Source organism: Anopheles merus, chromosome 3R, assembly GCF_017562075.2.
Source record: "Anopheles merus strain MAF chromosome 3R, AmerM5.1, whole genome shotgun sequence".
Lineage (NCBI taxonomy): Eukaryota > Metazoa > Arthropoda > Insecta > Diptera > Culicidae > Anopheles > Anopheles merus.
In genome coordinates, this window is record NC_054084.1 from 40,953,388 (window position 1) to 40,974,837 (window position 21,450).

General features: G+C 43.6%; 1 protein-coding gene across 11 annotated transcripts in view; it reads right to left on the reverse strand.

The window, feature by feature from the left end:
* LOC121598013 (aryl hydrocarbon receptor nuclear translocator homolog) overlaps nt 1-21,450 on the reverse strand; it is a 196,771-nt gene that overhangs the window by 117,867 nt on the left and 57,454 nt on the right. For 2 of the 11 annotated variants that reach the window (XM_041924444.1, XM_041924446.1), the window contains exon 3: nt 18,391-18,458. The exons of the other annotated variants lie outside the window; for them this stretch is intronic. In XM_041924444.1, coding sequence (XP_041780378.1) covers nt 18,391-18,395 — 5 coding nt within the window. In that variant the 5' untranslated portion in view covers nt 18,396-18,458. The remainder of the gene's footprint in view (nt 1-18,390; nt 18,459-21,450) is intronic. 11 annotated transcript variants of the gene reach the window in all.

The window sequence follows — 21,450 nt, forward strand, 5'->3', positions numbered from 1 at the left end:
GTATTCTCTTCCCTTCAGTGCGTGTGTGTGTGGTTTATGCTGTCCGAATGAGCGATAACATAAATCGTGGCCACATCACATTCTGCCCCGTCGGCGCGTGAACATTGGCGTCCGTTTTCGGATTGATGTTAAATGGTTTTGCTCTTTAGCCTTCCTCGGTTGCCGGGGTCGCCATTTTCGCTTGCCCGTGGCTCGTCAACATTTACGGTGACACTAAATGGATTCCTCATGACCATGGTGTATCATGGGGGCCTTTTTTGGCAGATGGAGTTGGAGAAAATACAATCCAGCCCCTCAATTCAAATGGGGAGCGACGACATTGTGTTTTGGCATCGCTGATTACGACCGAGGTAAGTATTATGACGTGTATTGACACGTTAAATATTTTAACGCACACACACACACTCAACTGGGCGGATGGACGACGACTGCATTTCGTACGGCAATAGAGAGGAGTTCATGGATTATTTACGGACACACATACACTTGGAACTCGGGACATTCGGTAGTAAATTTAAATGACATTGCTGTGCTTGAAATCATATCACCGCGCCAGCCAGTGGAGAAGGGTGTAATAGGTGTTTGTTTTATGTGCTATTGCTCAACCCCAAGGTGAGAGGTTATTGTATGCGAGGTTGTAAAAAAAAAAAAGATATACTGTTTAATATAAGTCGTGCGGCGTAAAAGGTTCTCATTACTAGCCCCCGCTTAGAAAGGAGTTCATAGCGAGGTTAGCATGTATATTTAAAATAATGGCGTAAGTTTTTCTTTTACGATAACTACCAACATCAATTTAGCTGTAATAATCAAACCGTTTCAAATGATCAATATTAACCAAATCTCATTTTCAATATATAATCTATAATTAACAAACGCTTTGCATCGAGTCCTGCGTGGGGGCACCTCGTTTGCAATAATTACTACCAGCTCTCTACCCTCCGAGTCTTCTCCATGGTCAACAAAACAGAAAGGCGCTCGGGTAACATTGTTCGACGACGATGGCTGCGCTAATCAATATTTTTATCAACCAACTGCATTGATTTGCATTTGAACTGGCCGTTTGCAAAAGGCGCGAGGCAAATCCAAGCTGGCAGCAAACGAAGCGAACTGCAACGCGACAGCTTCTTCCCACCACAGCAGCGGGCTGGCTTTATTTCTCGACATCAGGCATCTCCTTCCACCCGGTCCTTTCCCCACAGCAAGTGCGGGGCCGAACACTGTTTACCAAGTGCTAATGAATCTTAATAAGCTGATCCGAAACGTTCGCCGAGACGGAGGAGAAGCTCATTAGAACGGCTTTAAAAGACAGGGAAAGGCAGGCGAGATGAGGGAGTTTCCTGCCTCCCACTCACATTCCACCTACCAGCTCTATCTGCCCACCCCGAATGGCACAGCGATGTCTACGGGGTTATATCACTTCAATCAACAGCTCTATCTTGCGCACACGTCGCCGCCACCGTCACCGGACCATTGTTGTGGGCTTCGCTTGCCCCCACGCCGCTGGCTGTGTATGGCCACTGTTTCCCGTGCTACAACAACTACTACAAACAACAACTACGGCTGCTGCTGCTGCCAGTAGGAGTGTTTGTGTACCGGAGAGGTTGTCTATTTTATTGCAGTATATTATAATTACACTAACACCATGGTGCCGGCCCAGAAATCACCCAATCACCCCTACTACTACCGTGTGCAAAACCGTACAAATAGAACCCAGCGCACACACACACACACACAAACCAGCACCGAGACCAAGAGGGCTATGGGCGCGTTTTGGGTTAATTATCGCTTCGTTTTCTTCAAGATTTTCCCGTGCACCAGCGAGCCAGAGCGCGGAAAAACAAAAGCCTGGTGCGGCCAAATTGCTACTCCTTCACTTCTGCCCGGCTCTGGGTAATGAACTGTCAAAATAGCCACGAAGGGCGGAATGAATTGCATTCTACCACATACCCGCCACCGCACACACCCTACCAGCCAACTCGTTTTCCGAGAGGAAGCAGCGTTTTGATCTTTTGTACCGAAAGCGAGGGCAATTTCGCTCGCGCATATATGAAGGAAAAGCAGAGCGCATCTTTTACAAAGAAAGGGCGCCGCTACGCCATTCCTCATTAATCATCGTCTCAATTGGAGCCCCACCAGCCGATGTCAGCCGATTATGAGCTGATAAAAACATGAACAGGCGGCGAGAGAATGTGTGAGGGAGGGAAAAGGGAGCGAAGTAAAAAACAGCAAACGGGCAGGAGAATTGGGTGATGGTTGTCATATTTAAATAAAAATTAATTATTGAACCATTTATCAACGGGTAGCTCCGCGGTGACAGCAGCACAAGGTACACAAGGAAACTGCGGAAGGAGGAAACTGTTTGCTTTGCCGTTAATTGCGCAACGGCGCAATCCTGGGCGGCAATGGCGCAAATGGAGGTTTGCCTCTTTTTTTCGCATTCCGTTTGGCTCGGCATGTGGGGTGCTTTCACTAGAATTATGTTTCATTTAGCCGCCGGCAGCAGATCGACACGCTGAGAAAGAAACACAGCAGGCAAACTGTTTGTTAAGGGCAGCAACAAAAAAAAAAAAAAAAAAACAACCCGGCTCATTACAATGTATCATAAGCTTGCAACACCTTGACGGCTTGACGCTGCGCGCCTATGCATTCCTCTTAATGCTTCCACCGAGAAATTTGCACACACACACACACACACACACACACACACACACACATTACATGCTGGTAGTTGGCGTTACGCGCGACTCATTATCATTATCCTCATTATGTTACTGCAGTTTTGCCTCTGCAGCGGCGAAGGCGCGCGCGCGCGCGCACTTCGGGCTGGCTGCTTGGGAGGAAATGTTATTTCCTTCTGTTCCGCTTGTGGGTTTTTTTTTGTTTTTCGTGTGTGTATGTGTCGGGGGTAAGTGCCAGGGGTATAAATGCTAACCTCATCCATCACCCGTCACCGCGGTGGCTCTGGTGCGCGACAAAACTCTGGCGGTACGACCTACTACTACAAGGGTGCAAACCGTCCGTTTTCTTTGTGCGCTGTCTGTGTGTGTGTGTATGTCGGGAAAACTCATTAAGCATATCTTTGAAGGAAGAAAATTGAACAAAATCTTTAGGGAAAGAAGGTCCAATGATAAAGATGAAAATGGCGAGATGCATTTTTTGACAATTTGTACTTGTCGTTTATTGGCTTCAAAAAGATAACGGATAACTGCAAACAAACAGACTTCATCCGTCTGCGGATTTCAATTAAACTGTAATATAATTGTCACATTGAGCGCATTGCACTTGTCACTGTTTTCGTTACAAGCGTGGTGCAAAAAAAATGAAAGCAAAAAAATAATTACTGTCGTTTATCACACGCGCACGCGAAACAGAGCTCTACAGCACCAATTCCTGCGCCAACAATGTAACCACAATGGAGAAATATTTCATTCGTTAGCGATGGAATTTCGCTCGCGTTCTCGTCGTTAGCAAGCGCGCCTGACAAGAAGAGAATAGAAAATAATCTTCAAAAAATGTCGTTCCCCGCTGCGTCTCTCATTCAAGTCTTCGTCAAAACGATCACCTTCTCCACTTGCTTGCAGGCTTTTTTCTTTACACAATAAAACAAACAGAGAACGGAGTGTGTCGTGTACAATAAAATGCCAGAAGCGACAAGAGGGACGCAAAAGCAAATGTACTTCTGGCGCACTCAAATATCAAAATAAAAGACATCATAACGGCCGAACGGAGACACAACATTTTGCACATAAAATATAAGTGAGAGAGAGAGAGAGAGAGAGAGAGAGAGAGAGAGAGAGACAGAGAAAGAGAGAGAGAGAGAGAGAAAACACACTCGAAAAGGTGTAAAGCCTTCATTATTATGAACAATGAGGTTATTGGGAGCGCCTTAATGCCTACGGGTGCTAAGGCGTTACAAACAGGGGTTACCACATGTCACAGTGTGATGATTTTTTGGTAATGTTTTGCTACTATGGTCTGCTCAAATTAAATATTTGTTTTTTTTTTTAACAAACTTAACCCAAAAAAGTCTATTCTCCGTAACAGTGATTGTTCTACTAGAAACGATGATTCAAAGTGTCGGCCCATTCGGCATATTTTTTATTTTTCTCTCTGCGGATGAGTGTGTGTGTTTGATTAAGCACCATATTTTTGTTTCTTCATACATTGATACACAAAATTGCAAACAAGAATTTAATTGGTTATAATTACACACATCCCTTCCAGTTCCTCATTTACTTCCCCACCGCCGTTCTTCAACACAGTGTTCGCGGCAGACACACACAATTAATGACCGACAAGGTCCTAGAAACGCAGATCCCACCGGGTGAGACCGGCAGAAGGGCAATACAGGGTAGCGCCGGTACCGGGCAGCAATGTGTGTAATGATGTATATGCAAAAAAGAAAGAAAAAACACTACAACATACTCTGTTTTTCCCATTCCGAATGATTTCGCGTACTACGGTACACCCTGCTGCCTGCCGGGGGTCTCTCGCCGCTTCTCACCTATCACCTAGGTGCCCCACCCATATGCAGTTGAAAGTAAAAGTCACCGAACGGAACGAGGTGTGAGATACGCACAGTGATGATTCAAAAGGGTGCCCTTCCGGTTGGATAGGGCAGCATTATAATAGCATAAAAACAACCTGCACACACCGACACCGACACCACCACCTACAGAAGGGTTACTTCTACCCATTACGGATCTGTATTATGACGAAGCCGGGCGAGCACAAGCATTGGAGTGCGTTGTTCTCTGTTTTGCAAATAAAGGGGGAAAAGGGGGTTAAACAAACGTTTAACTTAGCTGGGCCCACACACAAAAAAGAATGATTAAGTTCGTTCCCCATTCTTTGCGAGCATCAGGCCCGTCCCGGTCGCTCTGCTTCTGATGGCTTACGAACAACGCCTCTGTCTTCCGCAAACGCACACACTTTCTTGACATGAAAGAAAAGGTCACACAAAAATACTGTCTGCTAAGTTATTAATCACCTTCCTTCCACTGTCTAGTGTTGTTGTTTTTTTTGTATGTTTTATGCAGTTTTTGTTAAAGCTTGCTCCAGATAGGGGAAGAACCATAATTTAATGTAGATTTCCTTTTTGCATAGCAATTAAAATGGTCCCCTTTTAATCGTGTGCTGCGTGTGCTTTTTGTGCTTTAATGTCCCACACAAGGGGACAGCTATCGGGTGTGGTTCGCAACTATATCATGTTGTTTGCGAAAAGGGTGATTCGATTTAAGCGAATAATCACGGTGACGATGATATCGCGTCGATAATGATGATGGAGTGAAGGCATAGTGAAAGTGGCGACCTTTGCGGTGAAGCAATTGCGCTAATTTTAATTATAACACTACCAAGCGCTCAAACCATACATATCAAAAACCTCCGTCTGATATCTAACACATTTCAATCAGACTAGTTTTTAAAAACTCAAACGAAAAAGTGTAAGCAGAATATGAAGTATGAAACAAAGCTTAGTAAACTAACGACTGTTGTTAAGTTAATCAATTATTGCAAACATTACGTACTGCTGAAAGCCAGTACATTCTCTTCAATACAATGTTGACGACCAGCGCACTTCAAGCTGCCAGAAAACTAGCCCAATAATTCCATATTCATGAGCCTACACACCTTTTGTCCGAAATATCCGAAGCAACAAGCCTTACACCAAGTTGCTGAAACAACTGTGCCGATAACAGCAAAGCAATAAAGTACACCAGTTTATTTTTATGAACAAACAATCCACTCACTGCTCGTTCTCCTTGTGATGGTTGTTCATTTTATTAAGCAACAAACAAGACTGCCAGTCAAGAATCGGCCGAGATTTCGGTAAGTGATATGCGAAACCGTCATCGCTAGCCGTTGTGTTTTATAAAAATAGTTTCTTCCGAAGCTTGTTAACAAAGATGAAGCATGAAATTGGTACGGTTTTGGCAAAAGCAGATCGAAACAATGGCACCCAAAAAGTGGATTGAGCTGTACATTTCTCTAAAGTAATGAGCGAAATTGTATGTTCTACACCTGAATTAATTGGTTCTGGTTTTGTGTGAATACTATTTGTATACCTAACAAAGTCAACACATCAATAGCCGACAAGTGCATGATTGCTTGTGATGAATCATGAAACATGTCAACAACTTCAGTTTTATTTGACAAAAGTGTAAACCATTAACAGCATAACAGTTGTGTTGAATTTATCAGTCATACAGTCGAAAGTAAGGGAAGTTCAATGAAATACTACACCCAAAATTGAATTGCTTGTATGAGGAGCAGCTCCTAACACAATTTTCAGTGTGTGCATTTTCCCACCCAAACCAATCGAGCTGTGACGCTAAAGACATCTTAGAGACTAATATTAGATCCCATCGCTGTCCAGACCGTAATCAGACACTCCGGAATATATTTATTCTCCACCGCTGGACACACTGCTGCTTCTGATGGTGGCTTTCTGACGTCATAAAATGACGTTATTATGTAGATTGAAATAAAAAGGATGAGCAAGGGGACGCTACGAAAGCTCTATTTAGGGAATAGGGACACTTTATATGATGATAAGAATTTACTTGGTAGTCATTCTTGGAACTACTCTTGTGTTTCGAATAGAGCAACAGTGAAGAGGATTTTAAGGGTTTGTTCTGTTCTTACCAAGCTGTTAGATATGCTTCAAATGTGGTAAATATCAACCCAAGCCATCGAATTTCTTTGGTCCATTCTTTGCAAATCAGTGCTTCTTATCCTAAATCCCCTACACCGCAATGAATTTATCCCAACGCCACCAAAAACCACAAAACCACTCCCGCCTGAAATCGTTGTATGAACTTCGGAACATACAAACTGGGAAAAAAGGGTGCAGAAAGGGAAACCAGTCGATTTGAATTTTATCGCAAACGACACCCACAATGGTGTACGGTGAACATACCCCTCCTCTCACCTCACAGTGTTGTATCAGAAAACACGCGGAAAGCTAATTTCATTCCCTTCGTTGACGCAGAAAACACATGCACATACATACTTGCACCAGCTACGGGCAAATTTGGATCAGGTTTTAAATTTCCGATCCGATTACGGCCCGCACAAACCGACCAACATCTCCCATCAGAACCAACCGACCGAGAAGTACATTCTCGTCAAAACCCCAAATACAGTAGCATATCTAATTATTTTATACCATCCAAAGTGGCGAATTGTGGTGCGCTCTGCGCAAAACTGGGCCAACCCCGAAGGGTAGAGAGGTCTTTTGAAATGGGCAAATGAAATTAGCTTCAATTTGTAATTGAATATATTTCCTATTACGATAAACTTTACGTTTACCAGCTGATTTCGGCAATACGGCGGCGGCTTTCTGGTTTGCCCGCTACCGGGTCCCGGGACGCAGCGCCAAGGGCGTTTGAACCAAGATTAAGAAACGATTGTGGGAAAAAGGCATCCACCCTTAACCATCCTCGGGTACTTTCACGAGTACTGCCTCGCAGGGGTGTGTGCGTCAGAGAGGACGACGCAGCAGAAAATGCTAAATACATATCCCGGCGGATTGGGGTGACGAGTCGCCATCGTTACCGTTTAGGGACGCAATAGTTGCGCTTGTTCTTGGGGTAGTGGGTAGGTTGTGGTGGTGGTGAAAGGCAGCCTAATGAATGTGAAATTAGTTGATTGTTTCATTAGAAGTAGATGTTGGGCCTTATTAAGCATCGAGCGGAGAGGGTGGCCGTTTTGTGCAACCGTTTGGTGAGGACATTATGCCCGAGGGAGTTTTGATATGCATGATTTAATTTAATTGACAAGCGAAGAATATTATCGTTCGTCGAATAATTCGTTAGATTTCAGAAATAACTCTACGGCTTTGGCGATGTTCTACCGGACGTGTCTTGTAGACTGAAGCAATTCAAAAAGTAAAACAAACAAAAAATATCCTCGATTAAATCAAATTCCTCACGCAATCCTTGAGACAGTTAGCGTGAACAGTAGGCTTCATTGAAATTCAAACTTCATACTGAACGGAGCTACGCATCTTGCCACTAACTATTTGACAGTGGTCAAGCATTAGAATAGATCAAGCATATACCACTAGATGACAAGCACATGGCAGTGTGGAGAGTGACATGCCCGTTGCTTAAATGATTTGATCAAACCCCGTACGGCGACAAACTGCGTCGACGGAGAGAAAGCATCGGAAGCCTCTCGGGTCGAACCACAGAAGCATAAAGATCACCGTCAAATGATATGGCCGCGCCGACGCGTAAACAGTGGCGAACGTTGACAGAATACTTAAATCGATACACTCTCATCATGATCGTCACCGGCAACCGACAGGCAAGCAGACGGATTAAGTAGAGGAAAGGATTACATACTTCCTCCCCGCTTCCCTTCTTCCTTGCGGTACTTACACACAGCCCGAAAATATTCAAAAATCCAGTGGCAAGCCAACAATTGAAACGAAAATAAAACAAAACGACAAACATTCCACCATCCCAACATCTTGCTGCTTCTCGCATCGCTGGCCGCTAAAACAAATTCGGCGGTTGCTTGCCGAAAAATAAAACAAAGGCCCCATAAAACATCACCGCTCACGGGGATAAGGCGTATGCAGGCGTCGAAAGAGAGATTCCGGTTCGGGGTTTCAGGAGTACGTCTGGAGCCGACCACAGTTTGAAGGGTTTGAAAATACTCCTACCAAAAAAAAGGGAAGAAATAAACTCAAAATAAACCAAACATTTAATGTCCTCCGCCTACGCTCGGGTCGTGGGTTTTATGTGCCGCGCGCGCTACTTGATCATGAGCAGCGGTGGTGAATGTTGCAGCCGGAGCGGAATACAACGACAAAAAATCAGGGTTAACGCAGACACTCATTCATAAGCGTTAAGTATAACTAGTAGCATTTTGTCGTCGTCGGGTCGGATTTAAGATATCGTTCACTCGCTTACAGTTCAGAGAGCTCGTAAATCAACATCGTAAACTTTGCTGCGGCCCCCAACAGCTGAACGACAAGTGCGTTTGTGTGTGCAAGACTGTTATTACGGTTTGGTCAAGTGTAATTAAAGACCTTTACGTATTCACATCGTTACATCTTGTCGGTTCATGTTTTGCTGTGTTGTTGTGGTTGATTATACTACTTCTTTAAAGCTACGAGATGTTTTTAAAACAAAGCTATTTCTTTCTGTAGACTCAAAACTGATTTACAGAGCACGATTTAATCATAATGAAAACATCTCTAATATGGTCTTCTATTCCTGCGTGAAACAGGTCATCGTGATGAGAAGAACATATTTCCCTAAAAATAAAAAAGCTCCAACGAACGGTAAAGTAACCCCTCCGAAAAGCAATCAAATCGCTTTTTCGATCAAAACACATACCATTTATTTACGCATTCGCTTATAATGTCCCATTTTCTTTCCTCCTCACCCGTCTGGTCATTTCAATCGACGTACCCGTGGATGACCACACAAACATTTCAACCACTTGAGCACATCAAACATACGTAAAAATCACTCACCACGGCCTCAGCCCAAGAGACGCGTTGTGGCCTACCTTCATCAATCGCTCATATCAAACATAGCGTCTGTGCCACTGCCAGCACCACCACACCATAGAGCACAACGGGGAGTTTGCCACTGCCACCCGCGCAAACGGACTCCACCGTCGCGGTTTTTTTGTAGTAAAGCGTAATGAAAATGTAGCCACTTTTAAGCCGGCACAAAAAGTGCACTTGCTTATGCATGTCACATATTGGCAATAAAAAAAAGTTTTGTTTTTTCCTCTTCCTATACTTTTATTTCCATTTGTTGCTCAGAGGATGGTGATTTCTCTCTATGCCCTGTGTCCCCGCGCGCGCCGCACATCCAGTGGCGAGTCCAAGCTCCCTGTTTCCCCGCGAGTGTGGTCCCCATGTCTAAATCACGCATTTCTCGCTCGATTCTCGGTGCTGGTTGTGAAGGCATTTTACAATTTGGTATTTGAAATTCAAATGATTCAAGAAATAAAATGCCTAGGAAAATCCGTTGCCCTTTTCAGTGGCCAATGAATACTGTACGCACACACACACACACATACACAAGGTGCGCAGAGAAAGGTGTGTATCTATCCTTCGTTTTGTGACATTTGGTCCTTAGATGGAGATGTTTGCAGGTACTGGGGCCGAGTGCTGGACCCATTTTGAATCAACACCGTGAATCAAGGGGCCGTATTTACATCAAAACTCTGTCCCCCCTGACAAACAAGGGACTTGTTCGGGCCGAACGTCAGTCCTCGGCTAATACGGTGTCCATTGTGCGAACGCACATGTCTGACCAATTTTATTGGAGCGCACCCTACTAAAGTTACGAACAACTGAACCGTTGAACGTTCGGAAAGAGCATCGATCGATTTATTTACAAACACGTCTGCGCGATTTTGAACACCCGCTTGATGACATAATTGATGTACCCGTGTGGTTCTGTCTGTCCGGTTCGAAGGACCGCTGTTTGGATTCGAGATCTTTATACTCGCTACAAACAGACCTCGGTTGATTTGATTTTTAAAGAAATTATTCAAAAAATGTTCAAACAATATGCCATGTAACTGAACTTAAAATGAAATATGCTAATTTTCTATGGATAGTCTTTAAATTATTGAACAGAAAACGTACCCGCCCTATCCGCAGGTCCATCAAAGATGACACTCCGAAAAAACATACCAGGGAGTCCCCAGTCGCTTACATTACCACACCCCCGGGCCCCTGTAACATGCGGCCAGCAGCGGTATGTGTGCCGGAGCTAAAACTGATTTTTTTTTGTTGCTCTTTACGTGGAAAAGAAGAGAAGAGCCATCCGGCGCGTCGCGCCACACAAAATCAGGATCGTGAAGCGTTACTTGCGTTACCTTTCCGTCGGATGGAATTAGTATTCCGACTCGGTACGAGCTTTCGGGTGCCCATTTGGATGAATCATGGTTATTCATGAGTTTCCGAGCATTGATGGTTTTCGGTACGGTACACACACAAACATATACACATATACAAAGCGTCGCGTAATTTCCCTACCAAAGAAAGGGGGTGAACACATAGTAGGACACACAGCTGTAGACAGAGAGAAAAAGAGAGAACATGGAACAGGTGAGTACACAGGAGGGGCTCTCCCATCAGCCAACAGTAACCAACGCCCGGGCAACATATTGAAGTGTAGTTCAAATCGTACCGAACAAACCCCTGCCACCGAGCGAGTACCGCTAAATGTGAGCCAGGGCGCACATTACCCTCGACCCTCAACTGACTCCAGCGGCACCTTCCCACCGGGCCGTGAAGGAGTGAAGCCACAACAGCAGCACGCCAATAAAAATGCGTCGATGATTAGTCACGACTGTTAATTTTCATAGCAAAGCCCGAAACCGAAACTGAATCCTCCTACCATTGCATACGTCCCACCCCAAGCAAGCGTGGGATCGCCCAGTACATGGATGATTTGGTGTACCGTCCCATACTTCACGTTGTAGGTAGCCCAGTCATTAAAAAGCAGTACTTTCCGATGCGGCAAGCATTTCGGATACACGCTGTGGAGTCAATTTTAAGAGGCCTAATCTAAAAATAGTTGGTAAGCAATAAAAACAAACAGACGGAACTTCTAATACACACCGCGTGACATTGTGTCCCATATTCATCCAGCCAAATCCATCGCTGAAGACCGTACACGGATGGGGTTTCCTGGAGGAATAGATGGTGTCATTTTTTTCCGACGTTTCTACCGAACTATTCTCTGACGCCACCTATCCACTGTGCTCAATTTTATGTCCAGAGAGAAAGGCTATAAAAATTTCAAATCGACTCGTACCTATTTGCCGCGGCCATGACAGGACACACACACACACTGTGCATGAGTTGTCGAGCAATGGCTGCAGCAGATAAATGAGGTTTATTGCTAAACTCTGTCTCCTGTAAAACGTCGGGTTGATTGCGGTCGATAATTTGATTTGCATGTTATATTGTGGCTCATCAAATTTAGAACTCACCTTACCCGTGTGCGCTATGGATCCCCGTTCCTCTTCGAACAACCTGTTCCTCCTCATTTCAACGCGCTCAATGTGAAATGAACACACAAACACACACACGTGAGAAGGACCAAACTAACAGCCAATGCAATTTTGATATCGCGATTGTGCCCGCTAGCACTAATCGCCGGACCCAACCATATGTCACCTGTCCTTTCTGTTGAGCTACTCATGCGTCCTCCAGGTGGGACTGAATTGGAAGGCTGAACAAAACAAAAAATGCTACAAAATGCTCCAAAAGTGTTAGTGTTGGTTCGGCGAGCGAATTAGAGCACTTTTTTTCTCCTTTTCATCCTCTCCGGTTCGTCCTGGGCATTCTGGCGCCGAAAGTACCGGAGGTGTGATGGGGCCGTAAATACACAGGAGTAAATACGCGTATCCACCGCCGCACGCCAGCAGTAACACGGTGGGGAAGCAAAGGGACAGTAGCAACGTTACCACACCTAATTTGCATATAATAATTATTCCAAATTGAAATATTTACATAGAAATCCAATAATTGAATATCCTGCCTCATTTGCATATTCACCCGGGCGCTGGGCGGGATAGCGCTATATGTACACGTGTACGTGGCTATGTGCATGTGCGTTATTCAATACATACTAACTCGCTGAACACAGAACGGGCGACTGCACACACAGCGCCACACACACACACATACACACAAAACGCACAATGTATGCAAGTGCATCGTTGCAGCGGGTGCAGTTCAGATAGATAGAGCCTTAGCATGCTTCACAAGTTAACATTACGCCAAATAATGCTTGCCACCCATGTTAAGCAATATCCATGTCCATGTGTGCTTGTGTATGTTTCCATAAGCATTTGTTTCGTATCCTTTCAGAGACAATAACACAGTATCATCTTGACGGTGTTCCGTGTTATCGCTACGATCCCCATCGAAATATTCCAAATTTTCCATTTCATTTACTTTTACTGTCCGTAATGCTTCGGAGTTTATTATAAGTATAAGCCCTCCGTTCACGGTGGTGTGTCATTTTAACGGGACTGTGAAAACCGGGAGAGCCTGCTGAATGTCGTACGTACATGCGTTCACCCGCGGTCGATGCGGTCCTTGATGGAAACGAAAAGTGGTAATCATAAGTGGCGTCGATGAGACGATCAAGTGAGAGTGATCGCTGCAGCCTCGAGTCGCCCGATTTGCGTGCCTTATTATTGTTATTAAAGCTTTATTGGTGCTTCTGTGCCACTGATCACTTTCGAAGGAGCGCAACAGTGCGGTGCAGTTTTCGTCAGCGCATGCAGCGATGAGTTGCACAAAGTTTAGAGCAAATAAAAATTAGAAAACTCAAAACCAAACTCATTTTGAAAGCATGCAAATCTTAAAATAGCAACAAATAAAAAACCCATATAATTTGTTTTATCTTCCAATTTCAAAACACATCAGTAGATATTTCATTCGCACTGTAAACAGCCCTGGGTGAGGCGGGCAACAGGGCAACCCGCCAAAACTAATTGCGGACAAGTGGTGCGCAAGTATGCGTTTACATGCACCACAAATACGGGTGTCGTTCCCGTTACGTGACATCAATCTTGCGCTCCGGTCAAACAGTTGCCGTGGCTGTTCGCCGTTCTAGCCTGTGTCCACAGCACAATCCGCTGTACCTCTGCTGTATGTATTGGAGCCAATGGTTTACATACAATAGTAATCAACATAATCATCCCTTATTATTTTAGGCACTTGCACAACAATCCATCCCGCCACCGTCCGGACCTCCCATCGAAACTGCTACAGAATAAATGCTACCGTGAACCCCGGCGCCTGAATTGCGGCGGACTGTGTTTGTGTACGTCGCACGCGTGCCTCCCTCAGACCAGCCATTTCAGTGCACGTTGTGACGTACTGTGTGTGTACTACTACACGGCAAGGGAAAATATCCTTCCATTGCCCGCGGGACATTTTACATCCGAAATAATGACATGATGTTTCAATTCCCGCATGTCACATACGGAGCGGCGTGTGAGCGAGAGAATGTGTGGCTACAGAGTATGGGGGGAAAAGCGAAAGGAAAAAGGTTCGAGTAGCAAATTGCATCCCGTTTGCAACGATGCAACGACAACCACAGTACACAAGTGCAGTACTACCCACACACATAGACACATGCATGGAATACTAACGGGTTTTCCAAAAAGGACATTTAATGCTACACCTCCCCAAATCGTTTTCACCAGCAAAAGAGAGGGTTTGAGTCGAATTTGCAATCCCGATGTGTCTGCGTGTCATTACAACCTCAAAATGAAGGGATTTCCCCGTGGAACGTTACATAAAAAAAAAACCCACGAGCACACGCCCCTTTCGGTGCACAATCCCGCTTCCGTGGCATTAAAATTACAATAACTTGTGATTGGGTAAATTAAATTCTCGCATCTTCATCAGGCCTTTCCGTTTTCAGCCGCTAGCCGTTCTACAGCGCATCCTCTGCTACCCCTTCCGAGCTATGGTTTTCGCATACATGGTCCTAAGGGGGGTTGGGTTAGGGGGATCTCGACAACAAAAAAGAAAAAGATTTAATTTTGGACCATAAATTTCGTTGCATTGTTTGCGTATTGATGCACCTCATCAGTGCGTGTTATAGCGCAGGGGGTTTGTTTCCATTTTCTCTCGCGTAGAACGCATCGAACTCCCATAAGACACACACACACCCACATACACGAACATATTTGCATTTTCATCCGGCAAGCAGCAATCGACGCACCGTATTGTGCGCGATGATGGCGGACACCGGGTGCATTTGATGCTGGCCACCACGATGCATTGCTGGGTGCCATTGGAAGGCCCATGCACATAAAGTAAGGATGAAATGGAAGGAGGGAACGAGATGGTTTGGGAAGATCGAATGCAAACTGCACATGCACAAACGTGCGTGCATTCATTTCCGCAGAACGAAACGAACTTCAAGTTTTTCAAACGTGTACTATTGCATCGTCCAATCGCTTGTTTGGAGTTTGTCAAGGGGTTGAATGACATTTTTCGGGGAGTTCAATTGAATGTTTCACAGTTGAAAATAGAGCTGTTTAAAATCAATCGCATAGGTTCAAAAGTAAATTTTCACCTGATTTCGAAACTTGTTAAACATTACACCAACGCACGAGCTTTGTTAATCCAAGGCCTTCAACCACCTTTTACTACCACTTTTCAGCAAGGTCGTCGCAAGATACAAGACCAAGGATGGCACCTGAATGCACCCATCATTCGCTGTATCCATACACATACGCAAAAGGTAAGCCCCAGACCCAGCAGGAGCTTCTTGCAAAACTCGCTGGCGATTAGCCAGCTTCGTGCCGGGCGCAATAAACCATCCCGGCATCGAACGGCACAGAAGAGAACCGATGAAACACACCCCCAAACCACCGGGGCCAGGTCCCAGCGGGAAGAATGTGGATATGCACAGCACAGCAAAACACGAAAATATCGCACAAAAAACAATGCACACGATATGATGGTTGTGTCTGTCTCGTGCTGTGTTGAGCATGGTTTTTCGGGATCATCTGTTGACCGATCGACATGCATTCCAATATTTCGATCGTGTTTTGCGAAACAAAAAAGAGAAAGAAGGAGCAACACAACACGTACACCAACATATTTCAGATGCGGTGGTGACTCAATTCGACAACGCCACAAATTTTGCAACAGAGGCAACAACATGAAAAAGGAACATTGATTTGTTTTTTTTTTTTTTTTTCAAGTTGCACAAGAAAGGAGTTTAGAATTGTGTATACAAGGAATGCGCGTGGAAGGAAAAATAATATGCAAAACTTCACTGTTTATTGGCGCCATTTATCGACGCTGTTTGCAATCGATGCTGCATCGCGATAGGAATGTGATAGGTTGTTAATCGATTCGTCGAAGTAATCTGACTACTTGCCAGGCTTCTGGGCATTGATGCTGTGCTCATTGGGGAGGCGTTGGAGAGAAATTATTCAAATTATGTTGCATTCCTGCTTGCGGTGTGGGCTAACATTGTGGTGGTAGGTAAGGCAACACATTTCCGATACAAACGTGTAAAATATGATGATAATAAGGATACGAGAGATTATATCGATTTAAAATTATAACATTAGTCAAGGGAGTAATGAGCAACGCAAGTAACATTTTAGCACATCACAACGGTTAATGTTTAATGCTATTTGATGGCAAATTGTTAAGGATATTTGTTCACAAAATAAGCTATCTTCAATTATCAAGCTTTTTCTTTTATCGCCGATTACAAAAGAGTACGTGCCATCTTCCACATTAGCTATAAAGTTGATTTATGGAACTCATTACTTCCATCAAGATCTCTCCATTCCATTAAGTTACCTCTCACATAACTTCAGGACAAAAGAGCATAGACTTCAAATTAATGATGACTACAGATATGTCCTACCTTGCGAGATCTCAATCTCTTATCATTCTTGCCTGAATGTCTTGTCCTCTAAGTAGTGAATTTGGACGTTTTGTCTAACACGCTCCCCCCAACACCCTATCATATCGATGTCATCTTAGGGATTGAAAAAGAGGACCACAACACCTTTCTACCTTTTTACTGAGAGCAAACAACGATGTTCCCAAAATTGTCACTGCCCCCACCTGTCCCAACTAAACACGTCTTTTCGACGCACCATACTACAGTCATTTCACTTAAGATGTCGTACAATTCCCGCCATGATGAGTGGGATTAATTATTTGCCAGCACCATTACGAGCGCAGGATAATGAAACAGTTTCACCCCTTTGCAAGTTGCAGAACGACGTTCTCAATGTTTATCCTTTCAATTTAAAATCAAGCTATAATAATAAGCGCTTCCCGTGCCGTGTATCTTCCCCACCGTGTGCTGGATCATTGCCTATACGTCATGGAAGATTCTCACACTTCCTTCTTTGCTTAATTGTCGCCGCGGCAAAGACGGGGCAACACACCGAAGACACCGATCTGACGTGCTTGGTAGTGAAACTCAGACGCACACACACACACAAACCCCGCCATCGTGTACCGGTGCACTATTTCTGGTCCGTGAACATTTTGAATATTAAATGGCTTCATTTGCGAGCCTCGCCAAATTTGCCTCATATGCATACATAATTACTCTTCATTGCCTCCTCGTTCTCTCTTTGTCTGTCGGTTAGCCGTAGTGCACAAGCGTACCGGGGGATGTGTTCTGAGTTGGAGGGCGGAACTGGCACATCATCCCTTTGCATCACCCGTTGCCTACGTTTTATGCTACGCAAATGAACCAACAAATTTCCTCGCAGCTGCCACTAAATACTTCCTCTTCAGCCATTCCTGCTCGTCTGTACTCAATGGTACAAGATATCATTTTGCTGAAGCACACTGAACCAGAATAAGAACATCTTGTGAGTGGGTTGAGTTTCGGCAAGAAATGAAATAAATTCTCACAAGAACAGTAACAACACTTCCAAGAATGCACCAGAACTCACACACTCTTCCTCTTGGTAGATGATAATTATTGATTCAGTTAGTAAAATAAATAACACCCTTAAGCGTAATTTTGCACGGGAATCTAGCAATCATTGGTGGCTGGCGTAGTAAGAGCACCTTCAGAGGAGCCTGCTGGTGACAAAAATGATGATATGCACCTTCCCGAATGAAAGAATGTATGCATTAAACGCTGGTTATAAAATTAGCCACACATCAGTATGGGGCAGTGCCCCAAGGGTGATAAGCTTACGGCGCACTGCGGCGAGCAGCAGCTGCAGCTTATTTATTCAATGTCCTTTATAAGACGATACATTACCCCCTTTGCGAGTATCGGTTACGGACACGGGCTGGAAAGCACACGAGAGAAACAAACAAAAAAAGAAGCTAAGAGGCCAAGTTAATCGACCCACAGTCAACAGTTAGTGCTGGCTCCAAACGTGTGTCTAATAAAGTTCAACGGGCAAACGTGTTTTAGTGTTTGCAACATTGTAAGTGAGATAATTTTATCCCACCCAGTGCGTACACAAAACACACGCCACAACTGGGCCTCACCTGCAACTTGTCTGAACAAAGTTATTTTTGGATACTGCTTGGGAAAAGAAACTTGTCAGAAAATAAAGCTTCCCATCAGCCGAAAAAGAAAAAGGACAAGACACAACTTTTTGCATTAATTATTCAACCAATTCCTGGTTGAAGGTAAATTCTCTAGTGAGTTGGTATTAATAGAGCGTTAGTTCAGAATAGAGGGCTTAAAAATAACCACCAAAGAATTGCTTCCACAGGCTCTGTTGTCCGTTTATTGAGAGAAGCCCATTCTATTTTGGAACTCATCCGTTCTTAAGCTGTAAGTTTGAGTCAAAACAATTCTAAATATATTCTACGATGTGCTACGGCAAACCAGGATAATAAATCATAATGAACAAAACTAAACATACCACATTGTTGCTCCGTGTTTTTGCTTTTTTGTGTTACTCAAGCCTGGGATAAATTTGGCTAAACGTACCTGAAATCAAAAAAAGAAAATAATTATTTATGACAAGTTATAACCAATAGTTTACATATTTATATACAGTAAATCAATTTCGGAAGAAAACTTAACTAAGCCACATCTTTCATCTTTCAAACAGTGGGAAAACAATTATCGGTTTTGGAACATCCACCTCGCGTCACACCATTACCAATACACAAAGCGTTTGTTTCTAGCGCGACCAACTACCTTTAAAGAGGAAACACTTTCCTCCTACAGGACACGCAATCTGGCTTGGCAGGTCTTACTCCATAAGGAGTGTGTTGCTGCTACTACGCTTCCGCGTGTAATAATTGACCACTTGTTGTAAAAGCAAACTCCTAGGGTGTCCCTCTTCCTTCGCCGTTGTGTGCTGGTGACTCTCGGCTCGCGAACTAAGGCCTCTATACAATGCATACGCTACGAGTGAAAACAACCCAGCCAAGCATTCCTCAATAGTGGGAGACGGTGGGACGTATTGCGAATGAAGGCCTTTTTGACATGGAACTGTTTTACTTGCGAAAAGCCTAGGGCTTAACCATGTTTCGGACGTCTCCAATGCTCTCTCCTAGCCATTCATGCGTCCGTGTAATGGAAGCTTAAATGCGTTCACAGAGTACCGAACTACTCACATCCCGAGACGCTAGCCAGAAACGAACCACATCAGAGAGAGTGTGTGTGTGTATATGTGCCTGACTAGCGTCAATTGATATGCAAATGCTTAGTTCCGTAATTTATGTACTCGTAAGCCAGTGCCCGGGCCACAGCCGACAGCAGTTCGGTAGGGGCGACCAGTGCAGCGTTTCGCCATCCCTGGACCATTCAACACGCAACAGGACCATCGAGAGAAACCAGAATACCCGTAAAAAGGATTTAAAAACTACGCTCGTTTGTAATCGTCACCCTGTGCTACCTTAGGGCACCTTTTTTCTAGCCTTTGGTCTATTGAAAACCTTTCTTAGAGAAATGTGTGCATGAGTGTTTTTTTGGTTCTCCTGCACCACCGTCCTCCTGCATGTGAGCGTGTCATTCCGTGTGTGACTGCGCATTAATGAGCTATAGGCTTGGGCCGGGGAGGCTTTGGTTTGGGCGTATATTAAACGGCAAAAGATGGAATATCTATTCAAAGTGCAGGCAGGCCTACACACGGGTTGTGCGCAACCCGAGCAGATGGAATCGCTGATTTATTATCGGCGTTCGATCGTTGCATGCCAGCATAAAATGCGATCTGATACGCCAGATAGAGCAGGCAAGCGACACAAACAGGGAGAATGTAAAAATTGTATTACAAAACTCAATTGATATACGGGTCTGATCAGGCCTTTTTTTACAAATTATTGTGTACATTATCTTAAGCAACAACAAAAACAATGTCTAAAATAACATAACCATAATAAAACACAACTACTTTTCGCATTACACGTGCCATGCTCCCGACGGACTCCACAAAGGAAAATCACACTTGCTAATGGGAGAATTAAGGGCGCAAAGCGAAAGAACGGGTCTAACGGGGAGCGCGGGCAAACCGGGCGCCCCGAACACACTCACACACACATATGCACGGTGAAGTTTTGGCGCGAATTTCGCATGGAAAATGCAGAAACTGTTTTGCGCCTGTGTTGAGCGTGAGCCGGTGGGCGGGGCTTAATGCAACATGGGAGTACAACTTTTCTCACTCTCCCTCTCCATTTGTGTGAGCAGGGTTTTTTTGTATTTATTTCGCCGCACAATGGGCACGCCCCGTTCGAACGATCGAATAAAAAAGTGGCATTTTACTTTTTGATGGAGTGTCTTTGTAATTGAAATTATTTATTGTTTTCATTGGAGCAAGACATACAAAAAAATATAATCATAATATTATATTGCATGTTTAAATGCTTTTTTATACATTTTAACGCGTAAACGAATATTCAATTTGGAAATTCTAAATCAAAAACGATAATTTAAGATATAGAAAATTAGAATAAAATTCGTTGTAAGAGATCATCTTTTTCTGGAAGTTATCAAATCGTTTGTTTTAATTTTTAATGAAAATAAACTACAAATACTATGAAAAACTATGAAGTGCAGTTTCTTGTTCAGTTTTTATTTCATTTTATTTTCAGACTTGTCGTTAGTTCTATATGAGTAGTTATTAATTACGTGTACATGTTATGTTACATTTCTACCATGTTGTTCCCAATTTAGATAATGGATGTTCCTAAGATACACTTTAAATACAAGTTTCTACGGAAGTCGAAATTAGTGATTTGCAGCCATAATAGAGTAGATTTTCGTTTAATGTTGCTTGAAGTCGGTGTTTTAGTTACTATATTAATTATTTAATATGATTCTGACTAAATAGAACTTTTTTTACGTTTTTGAATGATAGTTCAAAATTAAACAAACAAGGAATTTCATTTCACAGGTGCTGTGTAAAATGAGTAAAATTTGCTCGAAACCTAAATTTGGCAATGGCAAGAGACGATTTTGCATCTGCATTGGTTGAAAATCGACTAAGTAAAATGGGCAAAAAGGATATAGCATGTAGTAGAATGTTTTGATCAATCCCAATACACATAACCATGTATAATTCTTTGGCACATGTTAATTATTAGTTTATAATATTTAAAATGCAAGTTCCATATAAATAAAGTTTAAATAAAGAACACAAAAGAATAGAAATTGAGCCGCAATAAGGGAAAAATTAAATCAAACCACTACACCTTTTTGACTGCCAAATTTAATCCAATTCTGATTACATGCATCCTCCCACAGCACATAAGAAAAATGTTTGTTTTCAACACAATAAAACAATTTTCGACGCTGCCAACTCCGGCTGAACTTTGGCCGTGGGCAAGACACAAGATGCGTCTTCTGTGAACTGAGACACCGCAACAGGCCGGTGCAAGGGTCAAATTTAAAAGCATGACTGACCGACCCTGAATGTTCAAGATGGGAAAAAATACAATTGTACGGTTATTGTACAGAGGTGCGCCATGTCGTGAAT